Source organism: Denticeps clupeoides, chromosome 14 (genome assembly GCF_900700375.1).
Source record: "Denticeps clupeoides chromosome 14, fDenClu1.1, whole genome shotgun sequence".
NCBI lineage: Eukaryota > Metazoa > Chordata > Actinopteri > Clupeiformes > Denticipitidae > Denticeps > Denticeps clupeoides.
In genome coordinates, this window is record NC_041720.1 from 17,374,872 (window position 1) to 17,401,378 (window position 26,507).

Below are 26,507 nucleotides of genomic sequence, written 5' to 3' on the forward strand. Positions count from 1 at the left end.
CTAAAAAAAGGGAGACAAAAAGGGAGAGCCGAAGATACAGACTGTGCTACTTTAGGGATTCTGCTGATTCTGCTGATTCTGCTGATTCTGCGTATCTGCGTGCATTTCCAGTATTTTCAGTGGAGCTGCATGGCTGCTGTGTTGGATACAGACATATTTGCTGTGGGAACCAACAGAGATGCGAATCGATCATTTTGAACTATGTATGCAGCACATGTTCACAAGTCCAAGAGAGTCAATGAGAGAGAAAAAAATTGGATCGTAGGCCAGAAATAACGTGATCAGTTTAAGAAGACTTGTGCAGAGTCAAGCATTAATGTAACATGTACGCATCATTTACATTTACGGCATTTATCAGATGCCCTTATCCAGAGCGACTTACAATCAGTAGTTACGGGGGACAGTCCCCCCTGGAGCAACTTAGGGTTAAGTGTCTTGCTCAGGGACACAATGGTAGTAAGTGGGATTTGAACCTGGGTCTTCTGGTTCATAGGCAAGTGTGAACCACTAGGCTGCTACCACCCCCCATCAGCAACACGCGTCTTTCTTTTTTTCATTTGCAAATCTGGTCCCAACGGGGCACCATGTGACACCTTGTATCTATATTCTACTAATATTTTATACATCATATAAAACTTTGATGAGCAGGAATAGCAAGGACCTATACCACATCTACAAAACAGATGGTTCTCTGTTGTGTCTGGCCAAATTCTGTCACCTGTCTAACACAAGCTTTCTTACATGATGTAGCTGAAAATGATTTTTTGCTCTAGCATTACAGCAGTTGAGAAGCTGGTGCGGCCTGTTGGATGACCCTGACTTGGCTCATTTCTGAGCCTTATCTTCTCTTGGGAACGTGTCTGGTACATATTGTCCACTGGCCGTACACCCCAATATTTAATGCATGCTATGGATCGGCCATCTGCCAATCTCTGGTTGAAGTGAGTTGTTCTCATCGGCCGTGTTCTCACTGGCCATCTACCAACTTCTGATGGAAGTGAGGTGTTCTCAGCTCGACTGCATTTTTTAGCAGAAAATCTTGATTAATACAAGGCTAAATATGGAATTACATACATTTGTTATAAAATGAAATTATTCAACACATCTTTCCTTTTATTGCACTCATGTCACTGGTTTAGCGCTGTCTTTCTTCTTAGTTGTCCACGTTTTGCTTGTAATGTTATTCTTGCTTTGTCTGTGTTCCATGTCTGCACATTTTCGAAGCGTTATTTCATTTCACTATGTTCTGTCTAACCTGTATATAGCTGAAATGACAATAAATCTCACCTGATTTGAACATTGGTTGGTTGTCAAGTGAGAAGCAATCACACCCCATGACCAGGAGAACCACACAGTTGCAGGTATGACAAAATAAATATAATTCATTTAATTTATCTCCATATTAAGGCTTTATTGTTTTTCTGAAAATTAAGTTTCAATGGCTTTACATAAATGACACATATCATGCTGATATAAATTCCCTCTAATATCGGCACAAGACCCCAAACTCACTTTTAATAATCCCATCCCGGAGCGCTGTTGGAATGGCTATTTTTAAAGTACATCCCATTTAGATGTCATTTCCGCTCATTCTCAAAAAGAGTGGAGACCGGAGCATTCAGCAGCACAGACACGCAGAGCAACGGCTTTCAGTCTCATTACATTCACTATAAAATGAATGGATTCATCCCATGCCTTTCCGGATAAAAAAAAAAAAAAAAAGAAGAAGACCAAGTTACAACTGTTCTGAAAGAGACCTGGGATGGAAGGAGAAAGTAAAAGAGAAAAATGGTCTCGAGATATAAAGTGGACTTTTCATGCTGACAGATATGAATCTTTAGTAGAAGAAGGAGAAGAAGAAGACCGGAGAGAGCAAAAGGAGGAGAGGAAATTTAAAAAGAAAGCTAAATACAAGAAGTACAGAAAGGTAAGAAAGAAAATACTGAATTGAATTTGTTTATGCTATTCAGTTACTATGGTACTATGGTGGGGAATAGTGATGTCATAGTTTTCTATATAGTGTAAAAACTGGATCTCTGTAACCTTCCTTGAAAAAAAGCGGATGGATCCAGATTTCTGAATTTTTTATTCGTTCAGCGGACTATTTGTCCAGGATGCGCCTTTCCTGCTCAGAAAACACGGAAGACAATGTTGTTTGTTCAGCTGCCTCAGGAAATGGCCATTGTGTTCAGCGTGGTGGCTTTTTTCTTTCTTTCGTCACTCCTGTATATCGGTTCAGTGTGTACGAGTAACAGATATTAATTTTTAAATCACTGGGGATTTGACATTGACATTACACTCTGATTTACTGTGATATTTGTCTTTTAGAACGTGCGAAGGGCCCTGCACTACACTTGGAAATGCTTCCTGCTGGGTCTTCAGAGCTTCTCAGCGGCCTACTCGACCTCACTGGCACCCACTGCAAATCGAATGCCAGAATTCCAGCGGCCACAGACCAAGGGATGAGAAAATTGTCTCCTTTCATTTGAGTTGGTTTATTCATACCTTTGTGACCCCTTTTGTGACAAGCTTCTTTTCACAGAAATTTGGGAAGAATGGTAACGAACCACATCTACAAGAACTAAATGCTGCATGGGGTGTGATGGGCAGTTTATGGTTTCAACAGAGACAGTCCCCTGCACTATACACATTTTTCTTGTGGAACTAGAAGCTTCCTGGCATGTATGGAAGGATTGAAAATGAGCTGAGAAAACACAAGTGACAGCAGAATATTATGCTGCATTATTTGACTGTATTTACCTTCTCATGTAGAACTAAACGCCTTCCTTTCTTCATACAAATTCCTGAATCCTGACTGCACACACTCCATATCTAATAAGAAGCTGGCTCAGAATTGGACTTGTAGCATTAAAGATAAACTGTAGTTAACATGTGGGATGTGCAGCTCAATGCAGAATTAGGATGGAAAATGTTACATTCTCAATATCAGATAGAACAATGCAGACTGTATCGTATGCTTTTTAATTTATAACTGCACTGGTGAAAAATCTTTTTACCATATTTGTAAAATATGAATATAAACACTCTCTGCATAACCATGTAGTTGTGTTTCCATATGCTACAATAAACTTAAACTTAACATATGCTACAATAAACAATAAACTTAACATAAACTCTATGGTTTTAAATTCAGTAAAAGAGGTTAACAAGTGTACATGCTGCTCAACTCATGTGGCTCTCAGACAGGCTTACAGACAACAAATATACAGCCAAACGGTTCAAATCACAGCTGCTATAAAGCTGCTATGACTGTAATGTGTGAGGGGTATTTGGTCATTTTTTCATGGCCTTGACTGCCCTGACTGGGTAGGATCTGTCCACTCTGAGGACAAGTTGTTCATTCTCTGTTCTTCACTTTCTCTCCCTTCATTTAAACAGATACAGAATCCAGTGGTTAAACACTCCTTAAACGTCCAGGTTCACATTATGAAAATGTTATTTTGTGAGATGATTTAACATTAATACGAGCTCCCCTAGCCTGTCTATGGTCCTGCAGTGGCTAGAAATGGCGATAGGTGTAAAGAGTGCTTTGGTCATTCTGCTTCACCATTCAGGGAGCAGCAGCTCAGACGGTCAAATCTGGAATTTGTCCCATTATGTCATCATAAGTGGAAATGTTACCTCCTGCTTCTCATGCTTTTTCCGCCCAGAGAATTTCCCACCCCTCCCCTAAAACATTCTCTCCACCAACTGTCATGGCTTCCAAATGTGTGAAGCATTGCAGTTGCTTGGTGATTGGATGTAAAAATGAGCACAAATGTATTTTTTTAGTTCCATAACGTGAGACTCTGAAGAACCATAGGGTACATTTTTTCTAAAAAAAAAAAAGCCAACACTACTTCCTTTCTGCACCAAACATGTGGTTGGTGAATGGTGTCATTTCTATAGGCCGCTCTCCTCCTCGTTCCGCCTCTCTCCTCCTCATTAGCATTTAAAGCTACAGACACCGAAACGGCACAACCTGGAGAAATCTCATCGTGGTACTGGATCTGTAAAATTGTTTATAGCCAATACCGTGGCTTCCTGTGAGCAGTTAAGTCAAAAATGTTGTCCTCCAAAATTCCTACAAAAAAATCTTATGATCTTATGTCCTTTCCCAGTCTCCCAACAGATACACAGTCTTGTCTTTAAACCCAGCTCAGTACCCCTGCTCAAGAAAGCACATGTACAGGTTCACCACTGAACATCTAAATGCGAAAGCATTGTGGTCGGATTAGACCAAAATCAAGCTCAGTTTCTAGACCATAATCCCGTAGGGGTGACTTGGACAGAACCTGCAGAGAGGAGTGGGACAAAATCCACACTAAGATATGTGCCAACCTTCAGGCCAAGTAACGAGTGACCTCTGTGATTTCCAACAAAACATGTTTTGCAAAGGGATCAAATACTTGTTTCATTCATGAAAATGCATAATTTAAAATGCATAAATGTATTACTATTTTGAAGTGCGTTGTTTTGGATTTATTTTGTTAAAACTACCATTGAAATCATAGACTAATAATTTCTTTGTTAGTGGGCAAACTTACAAAGGAATATAAACTTATTTCTTTCAACAGGAAATGAAACACAGAAGAGGAATTGCATGCTTCAGTGTCACTAGGTGGTGCTGCCGCACTTCTGCATGCGCCATATTTCTATTAAAGCAAATAATAATAATATGTGAGCTATTGGGGTGGTAATATTGTACTTCATAGTAACTTGTAAACTTTCATGGCTGCCCACTGAACACTATGGATGATGGGTTAAATGCAGGGGACACATTTTGTTGTGTGCACTGTGTGCTGCAGTGACAAAAAAAACCCAAAAAAACCCATAAAATCCTAATTTACAGAATAAGAATTTTACAAGATTATAATCCCACAATATAAGACCAACGCGTGTAGGGCGCTTCATGGAATGGGCCTCCGTGGCCGAGCGGCTGCATCCATACATTACACCACCATGGACACGGTGGTACAGCACGCCGCCACTGGGCTCTAGAGCGTTTCTCAGGAGACGTGTTCTCTGCAGTCTGGGTTTGGCTGATGGCAGGAGAACGGTTCTTGCCTGTGCCAAGGATGACGTTTGGTGGAGGGGGGATTATGACTGGCCTGCATAGAGCCTTGACCACAGCCTTTGGGATGAATTAGAGCTGAGACTGTGAGACAGGCCTTACCTCACACAGTCTATTCTGGGGAAATGGTCAAAAATATAGTGCATTTCCTCCCTGGTCGTATAACTGTAGTCTGCACAACAAACAAATCGTTTTTATGCTTAGTCCCATGCAATGCATATTGAAATGTAAAATCAGACGCACAAATGATGAGCTACCTGAATGAAGGTATCAAGGCAAGGGATTGGGAGCGTTTTATTAGTATAAAGTGATCTTAGCTGTTGAATCCTGAGATGGTATGTAGAGAATATTACTTGTGTGTGGATGAATATGGGTTCTTCATAAAACAGAATGGAATCATTTCCTCATAATAACAAGTATTTTTAACAAGTCTGCGTGCGCATAGTGCATGGGTTTCACCTACTGGCTTGTTTTGAACAGGCACATTGGTCTATGGCATGGCCGTTTGCATTGCACATTGCATATTAATAGAAAAAAAAATCTTTTGTCTACGCACATGATATGTTTGCACAGGAAAATGTACGTGTCAGAGTGTAGTAAATGATGGAAATAAGAGTGTGACGGTACATCTAACAAAAAAAAAAGTTCGTCTCGAGCCCTGGTGTGATGTGTGTGATGTGAAATTTCCTCAAAGATCTTCTTAAGAATCAACGAAACATCACTGATAATCTGCCCTAGAGAATACCTCACCATACAGGTCTTCCAGCAAATAACAGATACAGGAATGCATGGCGTGAGTGAAGGAATCGACAAGCCAAATGTATGGGACGTTCGTTAAATTCGATTCAAATCAGAAAAACACATTCATATCACACAAGCCGATATTTTATTCAGAACACAGATGGCATAACAAACATTTGAACTGAGATATTTTACAGTGCTATGCGCAGTAGGTGATGAGATTTGCAAAGTAGTAAAGAACACTGAACACTACTGAACACTGCAGAGATCCTGCCTCTCCATCACGTCCCTTCTACAGCTAATCTTGTTACAGACCTGATATCAACTCAATCTGTTGTCCCAGCTGAATCTTTTTAAACTTTCTCACCTTTTCAGCCATTAGTTGCCCACGTGCCAACTTTTCTTGGAACTTTTACGGACATCAAATTAGAAATCTGTGTTCAATTTCCCAGTTTCCCATGTTCTGCTGTGAATAAAACATTGGCTCTTGTGATTTCATTCAAATACAAGGAATGTCCCACATTTGGGGAAATTGTCCCATTTAGGTCCAGGGGTTTGAACTTGGGGGAGGAGTAGGAGTGGGTAAGTGTGAAGTCCAGCAAACTGCAGTGTCAAACAGCTAAACCCACAGAGAGAGCGAGAAGTCAATAACGTAGAGCTGCTTCATAGGACTTAAAGCAACAGTAATTTTAAAAAATAAAATGCGTGGGAGTGTGACCCCAGCTTCTTTCGAACTTCATGACTGGTCACGTCTAAAATATAGATAATAGAGGTGTGAACCTTCACTGGTCTCATGATTCAATTATGACCAGCAATGCCTCGATTATTGATACATCCCATCAATCCTTCTCCAGGGACAGGAGAATCAAGGCCTTGTTCACACGAACATCTGAACCAGCCGTTTTTCTGGTGTTCATGGCGAAATGGACGCTGACTGTTCTATTGGTGCATGTGAAAGCGACCACTTTGGGTAAAATGGCATTGTCAAAGTGCAAACGGTGTGACAAAGCACGGCAAAAACACATTCAGGGGGCTCATTCCGAGTGTTTGTATTGAGCAGCGCTGTTCTCAGATCAGGCAGATGCATCAATTATGACGTTCATTTCAACAACACTACTAGGTAGATGCTTTTATTCTCACTGTATAAGTACAACATTTGAAGTGCATTAAAATGAGGTCTGACAAAGATAAATAAAAAAAATAATAAAACAGGTCAAGAATATTTAGGATGGTAGTAGCCTAGTGGGTAACACACTCGCCTATGAACCAGAAGACCCAGGTTCAAATTCTGCTTACTACCATTGTGTCCCTGAGCAAGACACTTAACCCTGAGTGTCTCCAGGGGGGGACTGTCCCTGTAACTACTGTTTGTAAGTCGCTCTGGAAAAGGACGTCTGATAAATGCTGTAAATGTAAAAATGATTTAAATTTAAAGTAACGTGCTGTACATGACTTGCCGCTTCTCATCAATGTCCTATGTGCCCAACTTGCAGGTCTTATCTGATGCAAAGGTGGGAAAAGAAAAATTTAAATATGGCGGTCAGAAAACAAAACGATTCCTGTATACTTCCAAAGACATGGAAATGTTACAGATTGAACACAATGCCTCTTGCCAGATACAGTAATCTTCTCAGGCGCAACTTCCCTCTTCCTTTCTCAGGGTAGTTTGAATGACACTGAAACAAACATATTCCTTTGTATAGGGTCCTGTTTAATTAAAATAAAGATATATATATCACCGCTACTGTACCCTGTCAGATACACCAGGGCAAACACCCCTAATGGAAAAAAAGAATCCTTCCTAACACATAAGATCACATCCTTTTTTCAGGACTTCCTCAGTCTCGGGTGTAGGTGTCATGTCTAGTGTAGAAAGCATCAGTGCTCACGTCCAAAACCTCCATGTCACTCCTCAAGCTTTGCTTTTGCTGCGGACTCCTAACTCTCGAAGCAAGTTTAGTTTGCAACCGAATCCTCTTTCCTTCCAGAAAAAGGGAGGAACTGGTCGTACAGGTTCCTGCACATTGCCTAACAGGAACAGGGGTACAGTTAATACCGTTAAGTATCACTTGTGACCTGGTTAATTTTGTCATGAATACAAGCATGGCCCTCTGTTTTCAAGCGCATGTAACTTCATCTCTGATTGTGATAGAAACACAAAACTAGTCCTCCCCACGAAGCAAAAAACAGGATGTCATATGATGCAGAACTTTGGTCTACTGTATTCACTTCCATTGAGAGCAAAATCAGCGCCAAAGGAACTCCATGAATTAAACAAATACATTTCATCTTGTGGATTAATGTGGCACATTAAAGTACCAACAAGGATTAAATGTATTTATGCAAAGTCAGCGTCACCGGCCATGGCACGCCTTCAGGTCGGTGGCAGGGAGTCAGATGTTGCTCGTGAACTTGGTGTGTCTCAAAGGGTCATCAGCAGACTTGCATCAAGACACAGAACTACTGGCAGAGTTCATGACAGACCCAGGAGTGGAGCCCACGAATGACAGAGCACAATGATGACCAGGACCTAAGGACCTCAGACACTCAGACATAGTTATGCAACTGCCACAGGCCTGTTTACGAGATGCGAGGGGCAGTAGGGTTTCCAGCACCGCTTTGGCTTGAATGCCAGACGACCGTTGCAGGTGACTCCACTGACACCAAGACACCGCCGCTAACATTTGCAGTGGGCACAAGACCATGTGACCTGGACAATGCAGCCGTGGTCTACCGTCCTGTTCACTGATGAGTGTCATGTCAGGGTTGCTGGAGAAGGCGAGGTGAGCGATACACTGAGGTCACCATGGTCCCCAGGGTTTACTTTGTTGGAGGAGGTGCCACTGTCTGGACAGGCATGGTCAGCGCAAAACAGATTTGGTTATTGTACATGGCTCAGTCACTGCACGTTCTTACCCCAGAGACATCATAGAACCATCATCATCCCCCAATTCCACCAGCCCAGCCCTGACTTTCTGTTCATGGATGATAATGCTCAATCACATCGTGGCAGAATTGTCACAGCTCGACTTCACGAAGTTGGAGTGCCTCATATGGTATGAGGGGCCATCATTGTCCCCTGACCTGAACCCCACAGAGCAGGTCTGGGACCAGTTGAAGTGGAGACTGAACGATCGTACCCCACCCCCACATGACCTGGCAGAACTGTTAAAATTAAATATATAACTGTTAAAAAAAGGGTATTTATTTTCATACATTATTAGTAATATCAAAGGGAACTCAGAGCAAATAGGAAAGGCACTCATGAAAATAACAATATCTTACTAACCTATTGTGAGTAGTGTAAAATCTTGAGTTAGAGCAGTATGATCAGGACAGAATACTATTTAGGAACACTTTTTCAGACCAAAAGAGCTGCATGGCAAACGTGACGTCATTCGTCCAAGTAGTAAGTAGGACAAGTTGGAACTCAACTCCAGACTGCAATACACGTCCAGTCTGGCGAGTAGACGTTAGAAGGCCTCGCCACCCGCACCTACTTGTTCTGGGAGCGTGTGAATGTCCCAACGTGTATCGGGAAAAGAACTCTCCCGTCCCTCCGTCGCGTCGACACAGTGAGAGGAAGAGGAAGCTCGTCCCGCCTCGTGTTTGCGGCGCGCCGGGATGAGAAGTTCGAACCGGACGCCGCGCCTCTCTGCGCATGCGCGCCGGCGCCGGGAGACACTGCGGCGTTCAAACGGAGAGACAGACAGACAGAGAGACAGACAGACAGAGAGACAGCAGCAGCAGTTTTATCATCGTTCTCCACACTCACGCAGACCGCCACCGCCATCGTGTCGCGTCGCCCGGGGATGTAAACGCGACGCCCGTGTCCACGCCGGAGCTGTCACCGAACTTTTTGTCCTGCTGTTCGGTGAGTAGCGACGCCGAAAAGTTAGTTGACGTTGCTGATGTTCATGTTAATCGCGGGGAGGATGATGATTATGATCATGGTGATAAAGTGAATTTCTTTGGTTTCTATTGGTGGGGGGGGGGGGCTTTACGGAGATATGTTCGGTATTCCGTGAATGCACTGAAGGGGGGAAAAAAACTCGTTTTGAAAAATATGTATTTAATAGATATGCGGTTGCATGTGACATTTGAAACCTAATTCACATAATCCTATAATTAAGGAGTAATATATTTTTTAAAAGAATATAAAAGTACTGAAACATGAAAGTGCGTTTTGAAAGGCGCTCCTCGTGACGTCACGAGCAGGGAGGAACCGGACTGGAGGGATTTTTATTACAAGCTTTTAGGTTCCTTGGTGATGTCAGCTGAGAACTATGTTCTAGTTTGGCCCCCGGAATGAGAGGCGTCTGCTCAGATCCTGCGAGCTGGGAGAGAAGCAGGAGTCTCCAGGAGTGTGAGGTGGATTGTGATTCCGAGGAACATGTTCCTACAAAAAGGATGGTTTCCCACTCTGGAACAATTCACGGGATTTTGTTTGGCGCTGTGTAGAACCGTCAAAATCAAAGTATCATCTAACATGAGTTTTTCATATGATGTAGTAAAGCAGAGCATTTGCCCCCCAGAGCATTTGAGCATTTGCCCCCCTTCCAATTACTGGTCAATGAAGATCATGCGATCGGATCCACTCTCAAAAATCAATATTTCTTCAAAAACTCTTCTGTTTTATTGCAGAGATCATTAATAGTAGACTAATTTCATAGTACTCCGCCGCATCTACTGGACGATGCTCTTCTGTGGGAATATGCAGCACAAATTAATATCTGAAATATGAGTGGATTGTCATTAACGAGATTGCTATGCCTGGCACAATAAAAGGCCTCATCACCATAAAAATTGATGACCTGAGACTATATTCAATGAATTTTACTTTATTGGCTAACATTCCTGCACCTGTAATCTCATGTGTGTAATTATATGTAATACTTTTTTTCTGTCTTATCCATTATTATAAACAGATAACGTTTTTTTTTATCGTGGTAAAACCCCGTTTTTGTCCAGTAGGGAGAGATTTGTGGCATTTGGCATTTGTCAAAAGGCATTTGTCAGACGCCCTTATCCAGAGCGACTTACAACGTGCTTCCATGTTACAATCAATGAAGAGATCAATTCCGGTTCACTAGGACCCCCAACTATGAATACAATCTTTTTATTCACTCTGTTGTAGTTTCTATACATAAGTTAGACAATAAGAAGGTTACAAGTTAATATAAATATTCTCTAAAGAGGAAGGTCTTGAAATGCCGTTTGAAAATACTCAGTGACTGAGCTGTTCTGACCTCGAGGGGAAGTTCATTCCACCACCGAGGGGCCAAGACAGAGAAAAGTCTAGATGAGGGTCTTCCTCGTACCTTCAGTGATGGAGGGACCAGGCGAGCAGTACTGAAGGCTCGGAGTATACGAGGTGTAATAAGATTAAGTTGGTGTATTGACGCATTAGCTCAGATTCAACTTCTTTTCAAGCTTCCCTGTTTGAGTTAAGTCGGACCGTTTTCACTAGTCTAATTTTCCACATTTCCAATAACAGAAAGTGAATGCACCCTTTAAACTACTGTTTTTTGGGGTAAAGCTCCCAAAACCTCCAGGATCTTTCTACCACTTGCAGGCCTGTTTGCTCTTCCCAAGTGTGTGTGTTGATGGAGGCTGTTATTTGCTTGTTAAATTGGCCGTAGGGGTGATGCTGTTGGTCTCCGGCTCCTCTCCGCTACACGCGGGAATGAGTGTTGTGCTGCGCCTGTCGAAATGTGCAGTTTTATGCGGGCTAATAGCACGCAGAACCCAGGTTTTCACTCCCTCTCAGCCAGTCGTAATAAAAATTCCTGGTCAGACCTAGCTGTGGTGTGGCAATAACAGTAATAACATCCGCAACCAGTAACTGTCACACACAAATTCCCAACATGCCACAACAACAAGGCGCCACGAACAACTTCATAAAACTAATAATTACGGCAGTGACCTCACGGACGTTAAACCGCAGCGAAACCGCCCCGTGGTCAGATCGTTCAGCTCTGTAGGGTGTATTTTAGTAGTATTTTCCCATGCTGTGAGATAGTTCCACTTATTATCGTCTCACCGTGAGCCCCAAGCAGCTTCTCTCTCCGATGCCAAATCCGGGACGCACGCGGCCCGTCGTTCCTGGCAGCTTAGTTGGCGTGCATTTGAGTTCATGCCGCAAAGATTTAGAATCAGAATGTGAATTAGGAAACTGTGATAAATACAAAAAAAAAAAAAAAAAACTGTAAAAATGTGACTTTGTGAGAGAATTTAACATTAATACGAGTTGCCCTAGCCTGTGTATGGTCCTGCGGTGGCTGCAGATTGATGAGTGCTTTGGTCGTTCTGCTTTAACGTTCAGAGAGCGGCAGCACCTCAGACGGGCAAATCTGGAAGTTAGTAGCCTAGTGGGTAACACACTCACCTGTGAACCAGAAGACCCAGGTTTAAATCCCACTTACTACCATTGTGTCCCTGAGCAAGACACTTAACCCTGAGTGTCTCCAGGGGGGGACTGTCCCTGTAACTACTGATTGTAAGTCGCTCTGGATAAGGGCGTCTGGTAAATGCTGTAAATGAAAATGATTTCCACTGACCTTTAGGGCCTGAAAATGTGCAACGCATTGCAGTTGTTCGGTGAATGAATGTAAAAATTAGCACAAATGTATTTGTCATAGTTCCGAGTCTCTGAGGAACCAGTGTTTTTTTTTTTTTTTTTTTTTTTTTAAAAACGCAGACACTACTTCCTGTTTGCACCAGACATTGTGGTTGGTGAATGGTGTTGATGATGTCATTTCCGTGAACGCCCCCTCAACTTCTATAGGCCTCTCTCCTCCTGATTAGCATTTAAAGCTACAGACACAGAAATGGTGCATCCTGGGGAAATCTCATAGTGGGACTGTGGCTGTAATTCTGCACCAAAGCTGAATTAAAAAAATAATAATAATGATAAAAAAAATAATGATTGTGATACATGGCAGAACAGCACACGGTACACACAGTGAAATGTGTCCTCAGCATTTAACCATCACCTCTGTGGCACCTTGGCGGATCGGGATTCGAACCAGCAGCCTTGTTATTACGGGGCTGCCTCCTTACCCGCTAGGCCACCAGACAGGCTTCCGTTGGAATTTTGGGAGATAGACGCCCTTGCGTATGCTGTGATTTGGATCTAGATGTTTTAAATGGGTTAAGATAGAAGAACAATGTCTTTAACGTGCCGAGGTTCTCATGACATGAGGTAACATGCTTACAAAGGCTCACGAATAAGATAAGAGCATTTCTCTGGAATCTTGTGCTTATGTAAGAGTGTTTTTAAGAAAGTTACATGGCAGTTAGGGCTGAGCTGTGTAGTGATAAGAATATATGTGTGTGTGTGTGTGTGTGTGTGTGTGTGTGTGTGTGTGTGTGTGTATATATATATATATATATAACTACAGAAGTTATATATATATATACACACACACACACACACACACACACACACACACACACACACACACACACACACACTGTAGTTCTTCTCTCTGATTGGTCAGGGCTTTCATTGTTGAATGAAGAAGCAACCGGTGCTTCCTTTTGTCAGGCTGCAGCATTGACTCTTGGGATACGGAGACACTTCCACAGCGTCTCATTAGAACGAGCCTCCGAAATGGGACTGCTCTCTAGCGCCACCGCAAGGACGCAGCCTCTGAATTGAGACATGGCTTGGTCGTTTTAGCCGTTATGTCATTGTGCTGTTGCCGACACGTAACGAAATAATGTGTACAATCTCTGACAATGTTGTCGTGGTGATGCCAGAGCACACTGATGGAAGCGTCAAAAGAAAATGACCGATGATGAGCTCTTTTATAGACTTCTTTTGAGGAAAAAAACGGTAATGACCTGTAATTTGGTGGGGATTTGCCAGAGGTGTGCCGCTCCCTCAGGGATCTGTTAACTGTTTGGCGGGAAGGACCAAAATCACCACGCGACTTATTTATTTATTTATTTTCTTACTGAATACTGAGAACACGGCCGCTCTTATTCTCTGGCACGTTTATGGATGCACTAGGACATATTGGACCAGTCCACCACCTTGCGTATAATGGTAACTACTTTTATTAATTTTTATAGTTCTTGTCTTATCAGTGTGCTTTGTTCCTGTTTAATAATCAGTTGGTTAGTTTGAGATTTGAACCAGCCGGTGAAGAACAAACTAACGCGGTTTATGGATAGGAAGGGACTGTGGGAAGGGCGGAGCTAAGGGTTTCCAAAGTGGCATTCAGGCAGAGGGCGCTTCTAGGTAATGAGGTCAAATGATTAATTCATGTAATACTATGTATCTCTAATGAAAGCTTCCAGTCGGGAGAAGAGTTGATTGGCGAATGAGAGACTTAAGGTTTATTATTTATATATTGTAAAGTTTAAATAAAATTTTTATCAACAGATTAAATAATCTATAAATCCCCACAGGGGGATCTTCGGGCCCCCCATACTACTCACTTGGACAAAATGTACATGTCTTCAGAAATGGACATTTATTTGTGTGTGTTTCTTTGTTTGGTTTTGTGTTGTTTTTTCCATGTGTCCAGATAGTTTGAGGGGTTCTGTAATCATAAGGGGGCATACTGTTTGTGATTTTGGGCTGTGCTGTAGGTATGGAAATGATAAAGCACAGGATCCAGTTGATGTGGAACCAATCAGAATTTTGAACTATATTGCATCACATCTTAATCTTTTTGTATAGAAATTATAGTATTTAGCGGTACTTACTTCCTTGTTCATGCCATTGTAATATATCTTTAGTGTGGCTGCAAAATGTTATTTTTTCTTTTTTTTTTTCCTTGTGTATGAAACATTTTTTAATATAATACAGTATTCTAAACGCTCTCAGAGGAAACCCAACTTTATCCTCCATTACACAGCGTTGATTAGATGAATATTCCTGCTAGATGTCAGGAGAGATCATCATCATGTTAAAACATGATGATGATGATGATGATGAATGTAAACTGCAGTATTCATAATAATGATGTCAACATTCATCTTCATATTCCTAGAAGTATATGCACAAGACCGTAAATTTGCTTTGCGACCAGCATCGTTTACTCCGTGCTCTCCTGCATATATTTGTACGGCACAACCATCAATTTGCAATGGACTGCGCGGCCCTCAGAAAAGGACCTCTTGTGTCTTTTGCTTTGCGATGTCATGTGACCAGGGGCCGGCCTGCGCGGGGTTGTTTGTTCATTGTTGGTTTTCCGCCGATGGAGGAACCCTTTAGGGCAGAAGTGAGACTTTTTCGCGTCAGCCGGATTGGGAATACAGAACTTCCCAGGATGTGCCAGGAACAGATCTGAGGTGCCACCTGGGCCAGAATGGCTTCTCCGAGCAGTTAAGCAGTGGTGAGACGAGACAGAACAGGACAGCCCAGATTTTCGGAGCGGAGCTGCTGCCGTCCTGCTCGTGAGTAGCTCTCTGAATTTCGTTTTTGTTCTTTTTTTTTTTTTTTTGGATGTCAGGAGAGGGGTTAAAGGTCAACGAGGGAAGTACAAAATGAAAACTCTCACGAATGATTCATAAGGAAATTCACGTCGACACCGATCTGAAAATGTCACACATGTTTCCGTGTCACCGTGGCCCGCCGTCACGCCGCCGGGGTCAGGGAAGCTGGGAAGGACTCGGTACACTGGAACACACAAAAGGACTGTTGTGTGAGCGACACATGCTCGCTGCATGCTGATCCGCTGCGCTCCTTCTCACGGAATCCGCTTCGTCCTTCTGGAACCTACATCAGAGGTCAGATGCTTTGAATTCTCCGGTGATCGTGAGGGCCGGGCATAAACCTTAAAAATAAATCAATAAAATTTGCCCTCGTGATGGAAAAGATTTGATGGGAAAGTGGAAGAAAATGAACATTTGAAGTTCACCTCACCCTTATTATAAATATTGATGAATCGCCATGCCAACTTTTACTAAATGTATTCATAATTGGTCCTGATTATTTTATTTTTTTTATCTTTTTTTTTTTTTTTGGAACTGCATCTAAAGAGAATGTATGAATTGGGAAACCCATGAGGAGCAATTAATAAGCATCTGCTAATAAGATGTAGAAATTTTCCAATAATGATCTTTTGGATGAGGCTTTTTTTCTTTGATTTGTTCACTCGCTGTTGGACATCTCATCATTTGTTCATCCGTTCAGGAAACCGAAGACCTTCTCTTCTCTTCTGTTGAGTCTTCTTGCGAGGAACTTCCTCTGGAAGGCCTGGTTTGCGACCCTGGGATGAAGGGTGTATGGAGTGTGAATTAACAGCCATTGGGTCAGGTGACCGCAGCATCCATTAAGCTCCCGTTATGGAACGGTGTGGGAGGGTGAAGCAAAGAAAACTAAGCCCGTTCTGGGGCTGTAAAGCTGATGATGGGTTCTTCTTCTTTCAGAAGCCCTGTATGCCAAGCGTGGATGCATTACGCTGCAAAAAAGCTTCTGAAGCCTTCTTAAAACAATGCTCCCCAATAATGGTTTTACCATTACTACTCAACCCTGAGTGTCTCCTGGGGACATCCCTGTAACTGCTGACTGCAATAACAGACCAAGGGCACCACTCTAGGCATAGCGCTAATCTTGGGACGTGTTCACTAGCATGTGATCAGGTGTCCTCAGGATCTATTTCTGTTACCCAGCGTACAATCTTTAATTATGTTTTTAATAAGCCGGGTTTAAAATGGGTGGAGCCCAATGATTGACAGCGGTCGTGCACTCTACTTCCTCATTGTGGATGTTTGAAACCTGCGCCCATCAATACGCAAACATCATTCAAGATCGTGTATCTTTAATGTTTTAATCTATTTATTCATATGTCTTGTTAACTGTGCGGCTTTTGATTGACATGTGTCACCAGGATCCAAGCAAATACCAGCATGAAATTGAAAACTAGTGTAGTGAATTTATCCTTAGAGACATCAAAAAAGTCTAACTGCGTTGGGATACGTTGTGCTTTATATACATTTAGGGGCGGAGCTTAGATCTAGAGCTCATGCACCTGGGGGATGCAAATTAATTATTCAGGCACAGCAGCCTGCACCACTAACACAGGTCCTAATCCAATCAACTATCAATCAATCATTAGTCTGACGTCATCACATTTACCTTAAATGCAAAATACAATGTACTGCCTGCACCTTAGGTTTTCATAAGCTGCTATGTCAGCACATAAGATCAGCGTATTTCAAACAGGTTCTTACATTTGGAATCTTACACGAGTGAACATGCTTCATGTCTCCAGTCATTCTTTTATTCTACCATGGAGGTTTTCAACCACGAGCGTGTGTTGTGGCTTCGGGTGTAAGAAGCCCATACTTGGTTCCCGTAGTGTGACTGTAGTGACTGTAGAACACCTTAACAGCACGTGAAAATGACTGTTCCACACCGGAGATGTTCCCACAGATAACCCAAGGTGTCGGGTGTAAAAATCAACAACACGAGGCTGCATTTGTGTATGTGTGTATATTTTTCTCCCAAACAGTTTGAAGAAATGAATAGATGGAGACTAAACGGGATGTCTGGTCAATATTCCAGCGCTGATGTCGGGGCTTCGTTTGGTCACTACAACGATCCTCACTTTCCATCTGTCCCTCTGTCACCCAGCAGCTCCTGAGGCCTGAGTGCCATGCCAGAGGGATCCCACGCCACAGCCCATGATGTCCCAATGGGTGAAGGTAAGGCCTCGGCTGTGTTTCAGACACGTTATTGGCCTTGTGTAACTTAAAATGTATTTGTGGAACCTGGATCATGAAGGAGTTTTTTTTCGAAGGGCCTGTTTTTTGCGGACATGATACATCTTGGTCCTATTTCAGAGTTCCAGAAACACGCTGTAATTTTTCTTCGCCGTGTCCCCAAAAAGTGCCTTAAGGACAATTACAAGATATAAAATGGCCAGGCCTCTAAGGGTGTGTGTGTTTGTTTGTGTGAGATACGGGATGAAGTGGCAGGAAAATTACAAATGCTGAGTCTTGTGGTGATTGACCTCAGGAATGCACTCTGAAACCGGGTCTGCCTGCCTCAGCAATTGTGTGAATGTCTGCAGAACACCCCTCGGGGCAAGCCTCAACATCCCATTTTTCTTGCTGTATGTCCAACAAGTCTCTCCAAGGACCAGGGGTGCGCTGACATTTGCTTGATGGTATGGAAGATGCATAGACATTTTAATATAAGCGTACATACTTCAATCTAATTCCTGATACCAGTCAGCAATGCTACATCCAGTTGGCAGATGGAGTAAGATGCCTCTTTGTAGTTGTGTTAAAAGTGAAGGGTATGGAATCAGATTTTTGCCAGAATTATTTAACAATTACTGACGTGATAAAGTGATATGAAAAGTAAAACTTTTAAGCTGCATCCACATTATTTATGTCATAATTTTTTTTACATTTCATTTGCTGGCTTTGCAGTCACGCCACCCCCCTTTGTCAGGTGTGCTACCTCTCGTGTGGGCGGGACTTCCTGGCATTGGCCAGCAAGTATTTGAGTGACAGCTCTGTGCCCCAGACATTGTTCAGAGTTTTGGGGATGAATGCACGAAGAAGCACCATGGTCCTTGTTTTAATCTACTTTATTTTCTCCTTTTATTTATTCTTATAACTTTGTGTCTTTAAGCATAATTCAAACAGAGCAGTTCAGGATGCATTTCACTGCGTGTTGTACTGCTATAACCGAACATAGTTTAGGTGGTAGTAGCCTAGTGGGTAACACACTCACTTATGCACCAGAATACCCAGGTTCAAACCCCACTTACTACCATTGTGTCCCTGAGCAAGACACTTAACCCTGAGTGTCTCCAGGGGGGGACCGTCCCCACACACTGTTCCCCGGGCGCCCACTGCTCACTAAGGTGGTTGTTTAAATGCAGATTTTGTTGTGTTGCCATGTGCTGTGTCACTTCACTTTTACTTCCACAATGACAAATAAAACTCTTGAATCTTGAAAGGTGTAACATTTTCAGGAATGACTCCCACTAAAGTTCACTTGTTGGCATGTGTGTTGTACTTATTGTGAACTGGCTGTAGGGCTGATATAGTCTCAGTTTGGTTAGTTTCCGATGGTTTGTTGGCCCAATTAAGTTCATTAAGAAAGGGTGGTGAAAGGGTGAAAACCCAACTAAAGAGATGTAGGTGGAACCCGCATGGCAGTAACGTTTGGGGCCGGTCGTTCATAAAAACCTTTAGATTGAGCCTTTGTTGAGGAGCCAGAACTGTGGTTTGGCACAGAACTGCCCTTATTTTAAAGTTACCCTACAGGAAGTGACCCATGGAAAATGGGCCAGTCCTGGACAAGACGTCCTCTTTTATTGGCCTCTTGTCACAAAGGAACATGTCTGGGACTGAAGCTAGGTGTCCAAAATTTGGCCCAGTCTGACTTTGCCGTCTGGGAATGTAATCTAAATGCAGTTTAAAGAAAACCAAGCATTTGAAGACCGTGTAGCTCTTCTGCTGGAATGGCAATTTATGAGCCGTAAGCTCCAGACTCCCTCCATATGGCTCATATCAATAAGGCAGAAGATTTATTAGCTATGTTTACTGCCTTCCAAGAGCACCCAGAGGAACCCGGTGAACTGAATGGATGAAACTTAAACTCATTGGCCCTGTTTCAGAAAGGGGGTTTAAAAAAAACGTCTCTGGGTTGAGTAACCCCGAGCTGTCCAACGCTGAGGGTGCGGTTTCAGAATGGCTGATAAAGATTAGTTCAATCAACGCGGAGTTGCTTTAACCCCAAGCCCCTGATTAATGGAGCACAGGTTACGCGAGCCAGTATGGATACGGAGGGCAAGTGTATTTCACAACACTTTTTTTTGGATATCTTAAAGCAGAAGAAAATTATACTGGCAGCATATGACGATTACAAAGTTATTTTGCACCAAAAATAGCTGACTGTCAATGCGTGAATGTTAATTAAAAAATTATTTGAGTTTTCCACCAATTTAACACGATAATATAATGTAATTGTGGTGTTCCTCTTTAATTGATCTTGTGGCTCTATGACATGGGAACACCACAAATAAGTACAGTGGACGTTTCAGTACAGCTTTCATGACTGTACAGAATTGCGAACATGTCCACGATGTGCCACATGAGCAACATAATGGCACTTCCTACAGTCAGAGGCGGAGAAATGCAGGGAAAGTGGGGTGCAGGTCAGCTTCATGGGGTGTGTTGTCAGAGTAACTCACTCACTTTCTGAAAAAGGACCAAAACGTGGCTTTTATACACGTTTGTCCACTTCATTTCCCTTTGCTCATGGCAGTGGTGGCAGTGGTGGCCTAGCGGTTAAGGAAGCAGCCCCTGTAATCAGAAGGTTGCTGGTTCGAATCCCGGTCCGCCAAGGTGCCACTGAGCAGCCACTGAGCAAAGCACCCCGGGCGCCTGTCATGGCTGCCCACTGCTCACTCAGGGTGATGGGTTAAATGCAGAGGACAAATTTCACTGTGTGCACCGTGTGCTGTGCTGCTGTGTATCACATGTGACAATCACTTCACAATCACATGATATGCGAGAAATAATTGTATTATTCTTGAAGAACTTCAAGAACTTGATTCTTATAGTTTATTATTAGTTTATTATTATTAAAAGGCCAGGTAAATCCTTTTTTGTAGGACCGTTCTAGACCATGGATATATAGTTGGTAGTGTAATAAGTTTAGTCTTTGTTATGGCTGTAAACAGATTCATTTGATTAAAAGCTTCACACAGAATTTCTTTTACTGTTTTTCTGGACAAGGATTCTTCTGCAGGTTGTGGCAGATCTCAGAAAGGTTAGAAGAAAACCCTACAACAAGGCGGCTGTTCGTAGCTCTGTGATGTCTGCGGCTTTGTATAGCTCCATTCTTCTCTCTGGTGTAATGGGACAAATTGGTGGCCCAGCTCAGTCATACGTCACATAGATCCTTTTCCAAGTCCCGACACCACCGAATCCTGACAATGACTTTCTGTCCACTCTGCTTATTTCTTACTACGACGTTTTTTTTTAAGAGCATTTACAATAAGAGGACACAATTCCCACCAGTTTTTATAAAAACAGCGCTGACTGGTGTCTGTGCAACAGTTATCCCCCCGCCGAACCCGGTCCGTTACAGCCGATGGGGCTGATCTGTGCATGATCACGCTCCTGCTTTCTATCGCCTGACCTTGTGACATTGCTGCCATGATATAAGCTTCAGGGGTGGCTGAGCAGGCCAGCCTTCTGATAAACACAAGCATGTTCAGTATGAGCGCTTCGGCCCTCATATGACATGTTGAGACTTGCAACGTGCTGGTAACGTTCCCGTAAAATGACTTGACACAACACTTTTAAATGGCCCCGATTCAGCTTTCAGCGCACTATTGGAGACGTTGCGTGTGGGGCTTGTTTGCTATTGTAAGGTCACAGATGTCCTCTGGATGAACATGAATAGACAGATAAAACCAGAAAGAACCGCTTGGTAGTTTTCTGCATCTTGAAACAAATTCCTCTTTATGTTGGAGCGTAATTATTTCGGTCACCCAGAAGATGAACTTTAATGAGTTGTAGAATGGGTGGGGTCCATGGCAATGGTTCTGGATGCTTTAAGACAGTTGCGGTCAATAAACGGTTACAGCACAAAATAATCTAGGATGGCACCAAGACGCCCAAACGTCGGAAAATATATTTAACTGCTGTCACTAGTTAACCCATTAAATAAGCATTGGGTTTCTCAATAACTTCCTGAAATGCATTTTCTCACAAAATATGAAATACAAAACCACCCAATCTGGCAACACTGAGAGAAAGATCTGAATCTTTTAAATGCCAGAAATAACCATGGACGTCTGGTGCCATCTGCCATCAGAATAAGAGGACTGAGAGGAACTGAGTGGTATGTTAAACTAGTTAATACATGCAGAAAAGAACAAGAGAGTCACTACAAAAGCACGATGCTCAATGTTGAACGCACATCTCAACATAAATGGCTTGTAATTATTATGAAGTGCTTGTTTTTATTAATTCTCCATGACTGGCACACATGATGTGGTTTGAACTTTATCATGTTTTTTGCCTGGAAAACATGCTTGCTTCGCAAATGGTTCCTTTCATAACGAGTTGCAAGGTAGGCCCCTTGTAATAAATGAACTATAATTATTACAACTTTCCTCTGAATTGGAAGAGCTTGTTCATAAATGGTTTTTATTAAGATCCATATGTTGTTGTTTTTTTTGTTTTTAAACTTTCTGTCATTTGATTGATATATATATATATATATATATATATATATATATAAAAATATTCACTGCATATGTATGTTTTTTCAACTGCTATAGACCACAATATTGCAAGTATTCAAGTGAAAAAACAATATGCTAATATTACAAATGTATGTTTTAAACATAAAATATGTGTAACAGGTAGGGTTAAGGTGTGCAAATGTGTAAAGTGAAGTTGTGCAAAATTTCTGCAAAATTCTGAGGGGATAGTCCAGAAGTGATTGAAAGTGCTGGAGTGTATTAGAGTTCTGTCCTATGTAGTGTTGTGGTTGAGGGCTCGAGTAGCCTGCAGGGAGAAGCTCCTCCTCATTCTCTCTGTGTTGGACTTCCCTGATCGCAGCAGAGAGAACAGTCCATTGTTGGGGTGGCTGAGGTCCTTCACTATCTTGCTGGCCCTCAGCACCGCTTGCTGTAGATGATTTGAAGGTCAGGGAGCTTGGTACAGATGATGCGTTCATCTGATCGTACCACCCTCTGTAGGGCTTGCCTGTTCCTGCATGGTGCTGTTCCCGAACCAGGTTTAGATGTGTTCCGTCAGGATGCTCTCTATGGTGCAGGAGTAGAAGTTCCCGAGCACCTTGGAGGTCAGTCTGAAGTCTCTCCCACGGGGTTAATGTGACAGGACCATGACAGGTCACCAAGGTATCGGAAGCTGTCCACTCTCTCCACTGGGCTCCTGTTGATGACAGGGGTCTGGTAGGTCCTCTCCTGCTTTACCTGTATCTTTGGCTGTTTACACGCTCACCCACACAATCCGGAAATAGCTCCAGGTGAAGTGCAGCATGTTGGTGCTCATTTCTGCGCTGGGTTTCTCGGAGATAGGCATAGGTGTGGCATGTTTTTAAAATGGTTTCCCCGATATGAAGAATGGGCTCCAAACCACTGTCTCAGCACGCCACTCACCTATGCTGGGATGCTGATCGGCTTTCATGACCGAACACGTCTCGCCAAGTCAGGAGAAATCTGTCTTCCAGCGCTAGATTTCAGTGCCTGGACAGCAGTCGACATGCATACATATGAAATGCACAAACACGCAAGTGCTGTCTGACATTTTCAAAAATGTAAATAAAACCAAAATAAAATGTTCTGTGTGGAGCCCCATTGCACATCGCAGACCAGGTGATGGTGAGATTACTGTGTTCGACTCATCTGAAAAGATACAAACATTAACCTGATGGAGCTTGAGAGGCTCTGCAAAGAGGACTGGGCCAAACTGGCCAAGGATAGGTGTGCCAAGCTTGTGGCATCATATTCAAAAAGACTGTAGATGCCGCCAAATGTGCATCAACAAAGTATCAAGCAAAGGCTGTAAATACTTATTTTATTACATGATTTTCTCAGTTTTATACATTCATGTTGTCATTATGAGGTGTTGTGTGTAGAATTCTGCATTTAATCCATTTTGGAATAAGACTGTAACATAACAAAATGTGGAAAAAGTGATGGTGCACCGTGAATACTTTCCGGACGCTCTGTGCATTCTTATTCCTTTATTCAGCGGTGCAGAGTGGCTGTGAAGACATTTTGAGGAGGTATGTTATGTGCATGCTGCAGGTATGGCTGAGCGTGTAGGAGGGCAGAATTTTCATTGTCCGGGACAGGAATCGGCCCATAAGCATCCAGAAAATGCCGTCATAGGAATGTGAGCATTAAACCACATAGAGTTCGCGGGGGAGGGGTGTAAAGGTGGTGTAGGACTGGTCCTTGCGTTTGGGCATTGAATCATGCAAATCTTCTTTAATTCAGCCTTCTCCAGACTACGGAGAAGTACAGGATCCCAGCTGAATTATTCCACAAGCCTCCTGAGGATTGTTACTCCTCAGCGCCACCTGCCCCGCAGCACAGGAAATGCGCAGCCGCTGGGCCGTATTGCGGGACGGAGCAGGGCCGAGTGGCCTGGAGGATGTGGCCACGCTTTGAGCGTCATTAGTCCGAGGCTGCTGGGATAGCGGAAAGTACAGGCGCCGATAGGCGGAGCCCGGGATGAGTAGTGTGATAACTGGATGGAGGTTTTTTTTTTTTTTTTTTTTTTTCTCCCCTCCGCCACGTCCCGATTGGGTGGCGTGGGAAGCCGGTTAAGCGAATGGCGGCAGGTGCATTTGCCGACTGTCAGTCTGCGTCAAGGACTGGATATCAGAGAGATAAGGAGTTGTAGCAGTTGCTGGAAATAAGATAACTTGAGGATTACTTCACCGGCGCACACGTGGAGGAGGCTCCTACTTTCAAGGTGGGATCATTTCATAAAATGTATTCAAAACCAGATATTTCTTTATTTTTATTTGGTTAACATTTTAAATAATATACCTATTAGTAATATAACTATCCGTAAAATTAACACATAATTCATAATGCATGTCATTTGCTTTTAATGTCTTTCAGTTCATTAGTAATGAATTAATCAATTAATGATACACAAAGTATACACTTAATTCTTGTGGATGGAGCTTTTATGGAGTTCACTATGCATGTAGAAATTCCAAACCCTTTTTTCATTTCTTTACCTAGTGGACATTTTTGCTTGGTATAGACACACAGTGTCACTTGTGTGATTGTGCGTGCTGGGATAGTCCCCAAGATTCTGTTTTCACTGGCGTCTCTCTTTGCCAAAATGGAGCAGGACGTAGAGTTAGGTGCTCCTCAAGCTCCAGACTCGCTGCTGCTGCTGCTTCTTTTACCGCCTTTGCTGCTGAGGCATTTGCCTTGTAAATGTCGGTCCATCCTGGGATCAATTACAAAGCACTTTCTTTCTCTAAGCCGCTTAGACTGTGCCACGGGCTTCAGGCTCCTGGAGGTTTTAATTAGTCTGTAAGTCAGCTAACGGTTACGTAAGAGTTTAGATGCCTTTCTAATAATGTTGTCAGAATGCAGGGTTTGTTATATAGTGACAAGCAGCAGACTGCCGAGCGGAAGAATCTGGCACGGTGGCTGTTAGATGACCTTGAAGGGCTTGATTGGTGATTGAAGATCGTTTGATTCAGATCGTTTCATTGATTTTCTTATATCGATGGGACAGGATATCTGGTTTATTATCTGGTAAAAAGTTTTATGCCGGGTGCCCTTCCTGACACGACCCTCCCCATTTACCTTAAGAAATGCAGGGTCACATGCGTCATCAGCAGACTACACCTAATCTTTTACAAAGTCCGGACGTAAGAAAAACAATCGAGCATAGTCACATTTTATTTCGATTTTCCAAAAAAAAAAAAAACAATATTGATTTTTTTTTTCATAAAGACTTTACAGGCTTCATGACGACCTTTTTAAAGCATGATCCATAACATCTAAAGTCTGCAGTGTACAAAATATATATGCAGTCTATGGTTCAAAATGTATATATATAATTACTTTTGCATTATACCAGCATTCTTTAAAATGTGATAAAAAATGTAACTGGAATTTTTTGTCACAATATAGTGTGATAAATACATTATTTGGCAAATAAATAATCCATAGAGAATGCGCTGCTATGATCTATTATAATGATCACAGTCGGTCTGCCATAAAGGTTTCATCTTTATTTGCTCATTATTGTGTGAAAATAAGATAAATGCAGGTGCTCCGTGTTTGTCTTTCGCTGCACATTTCCCTGGACGGGTCAGGAGTTCACCCCACACCCACCACCACCACTCTCCGGTCCCAGGTGGCTGAGACCGGCCATCGCCCGTGTTGCCGCGGGCGATGTTCTGAATTGCCTTGATAACCTTGTTAAGTGTCTGTGGAGATCCTGTCCTTTGGGGACCATACATCTTGTTCTGGAGCCAGAAAATGCCACTCCTGCTTTTTTTTTTTTTTTTTTTTTAGGCGAAATTTCAAAAATTCCTACCTCGTCTTGAAAGGTTACTCACTGGCTTTTTTGTCTATAAACTTGTATTCACTGCCTGTCCAAATTACCCCTCCTCTTTCATCACTTTTTACCATTGATTTGAAGGGCTCAGATATATCATAGCAGCTCTCAAGGAGCCATTATTGTGTGTGTGTGTGTGTGTGTGTGTGTGTGTGTGTGTTGCCCCGTTAATGACGATTGATGGGATTTTGTGAAATTTATAGTAAGTCAGAGTAGAGGGGTCAAGGAATGTGGAATAGTGGCCCATGAAACTTGCTACACATAAGACATAAATCGTACCGAGAGACCCCAATTAATGTATGACCCTTGTTTTAGATTTTGGGGACCACAACTTATCATGAAAGTGCGTAGAATAACATATAGGACCTTTAGTCCTATATAGTCCGTTTAGTCCGTTTCACAGTGCTTTACATGAGAAGATCTGTAAAATACAAACTACAAATCCAGAGCACATTTCTGGTTCCACCAGCGGTAGGGCAGCCGGCCCATGACTGAATTCACTGTTCTATCGGTTAGTTGGCACTGAATCCTGGTCTTTGTTTCTTGAACCAGATACTGGGAATGTATTACAAATAATATCTAAAAACTGCATTGTGCTCTATACTAACTTAGGGTAAAGGCAGAATCGTAA

The 26,507-nt window shown here is 42.6% G+C and overlaps 1 protein-coding gene and 1 long non-coding RNA gene across 7 annotated transcripts in view; both read left to right on the forward strand.

The window, feature by feature from the left end:
* The first annotated feature begins 1,600 nt into the window (after positions 1–1,600).
* LOC114803341 (uncharacterized) lies at positions 1,601–3,056 on the forward strand. Its single transcript, XR_003751903.1, has 2 exons — positions 1,601–1,927; positions 2,329–3,056. It is a non-coding gene; the product is annotated as an uncharacterized LOC114803341 (long non-coding RNA).
* Positions 3,057–9,379: 6,323 nt separating this feature from the next.
* Positions 9,380–26,507, forward strand: part of LOC114803339 (pleckstrin homology domain-containing family G member 3) — a 46,567-nt gene continuing 29,439 nt past the window's right edge. Inside the window, exons 1-2 of one of the 6 annotated variants that reach the window (XM_029002843.1) lie at positions 9,380–9,689; positions 17,409–17,479. In XM_029002843.1, the coding sequence (XP_028858676.1) occupies positions 17,431–17,479 (49 nt within the window). In that variant the 5' untranslated portion in view covers positions 9,380–9,689; positions 17,409–17,430. Of the gene's footprint in view, positions 9,690–15,045; positions 15,227–17,408; positions 17,480–26,507 lie in introns of those variants that run through there. The other 5 variants (XM_029002844.1, XM_029002848.1, XM_029002849.1 and 2 more) reach the window with 5 other exon arrangements.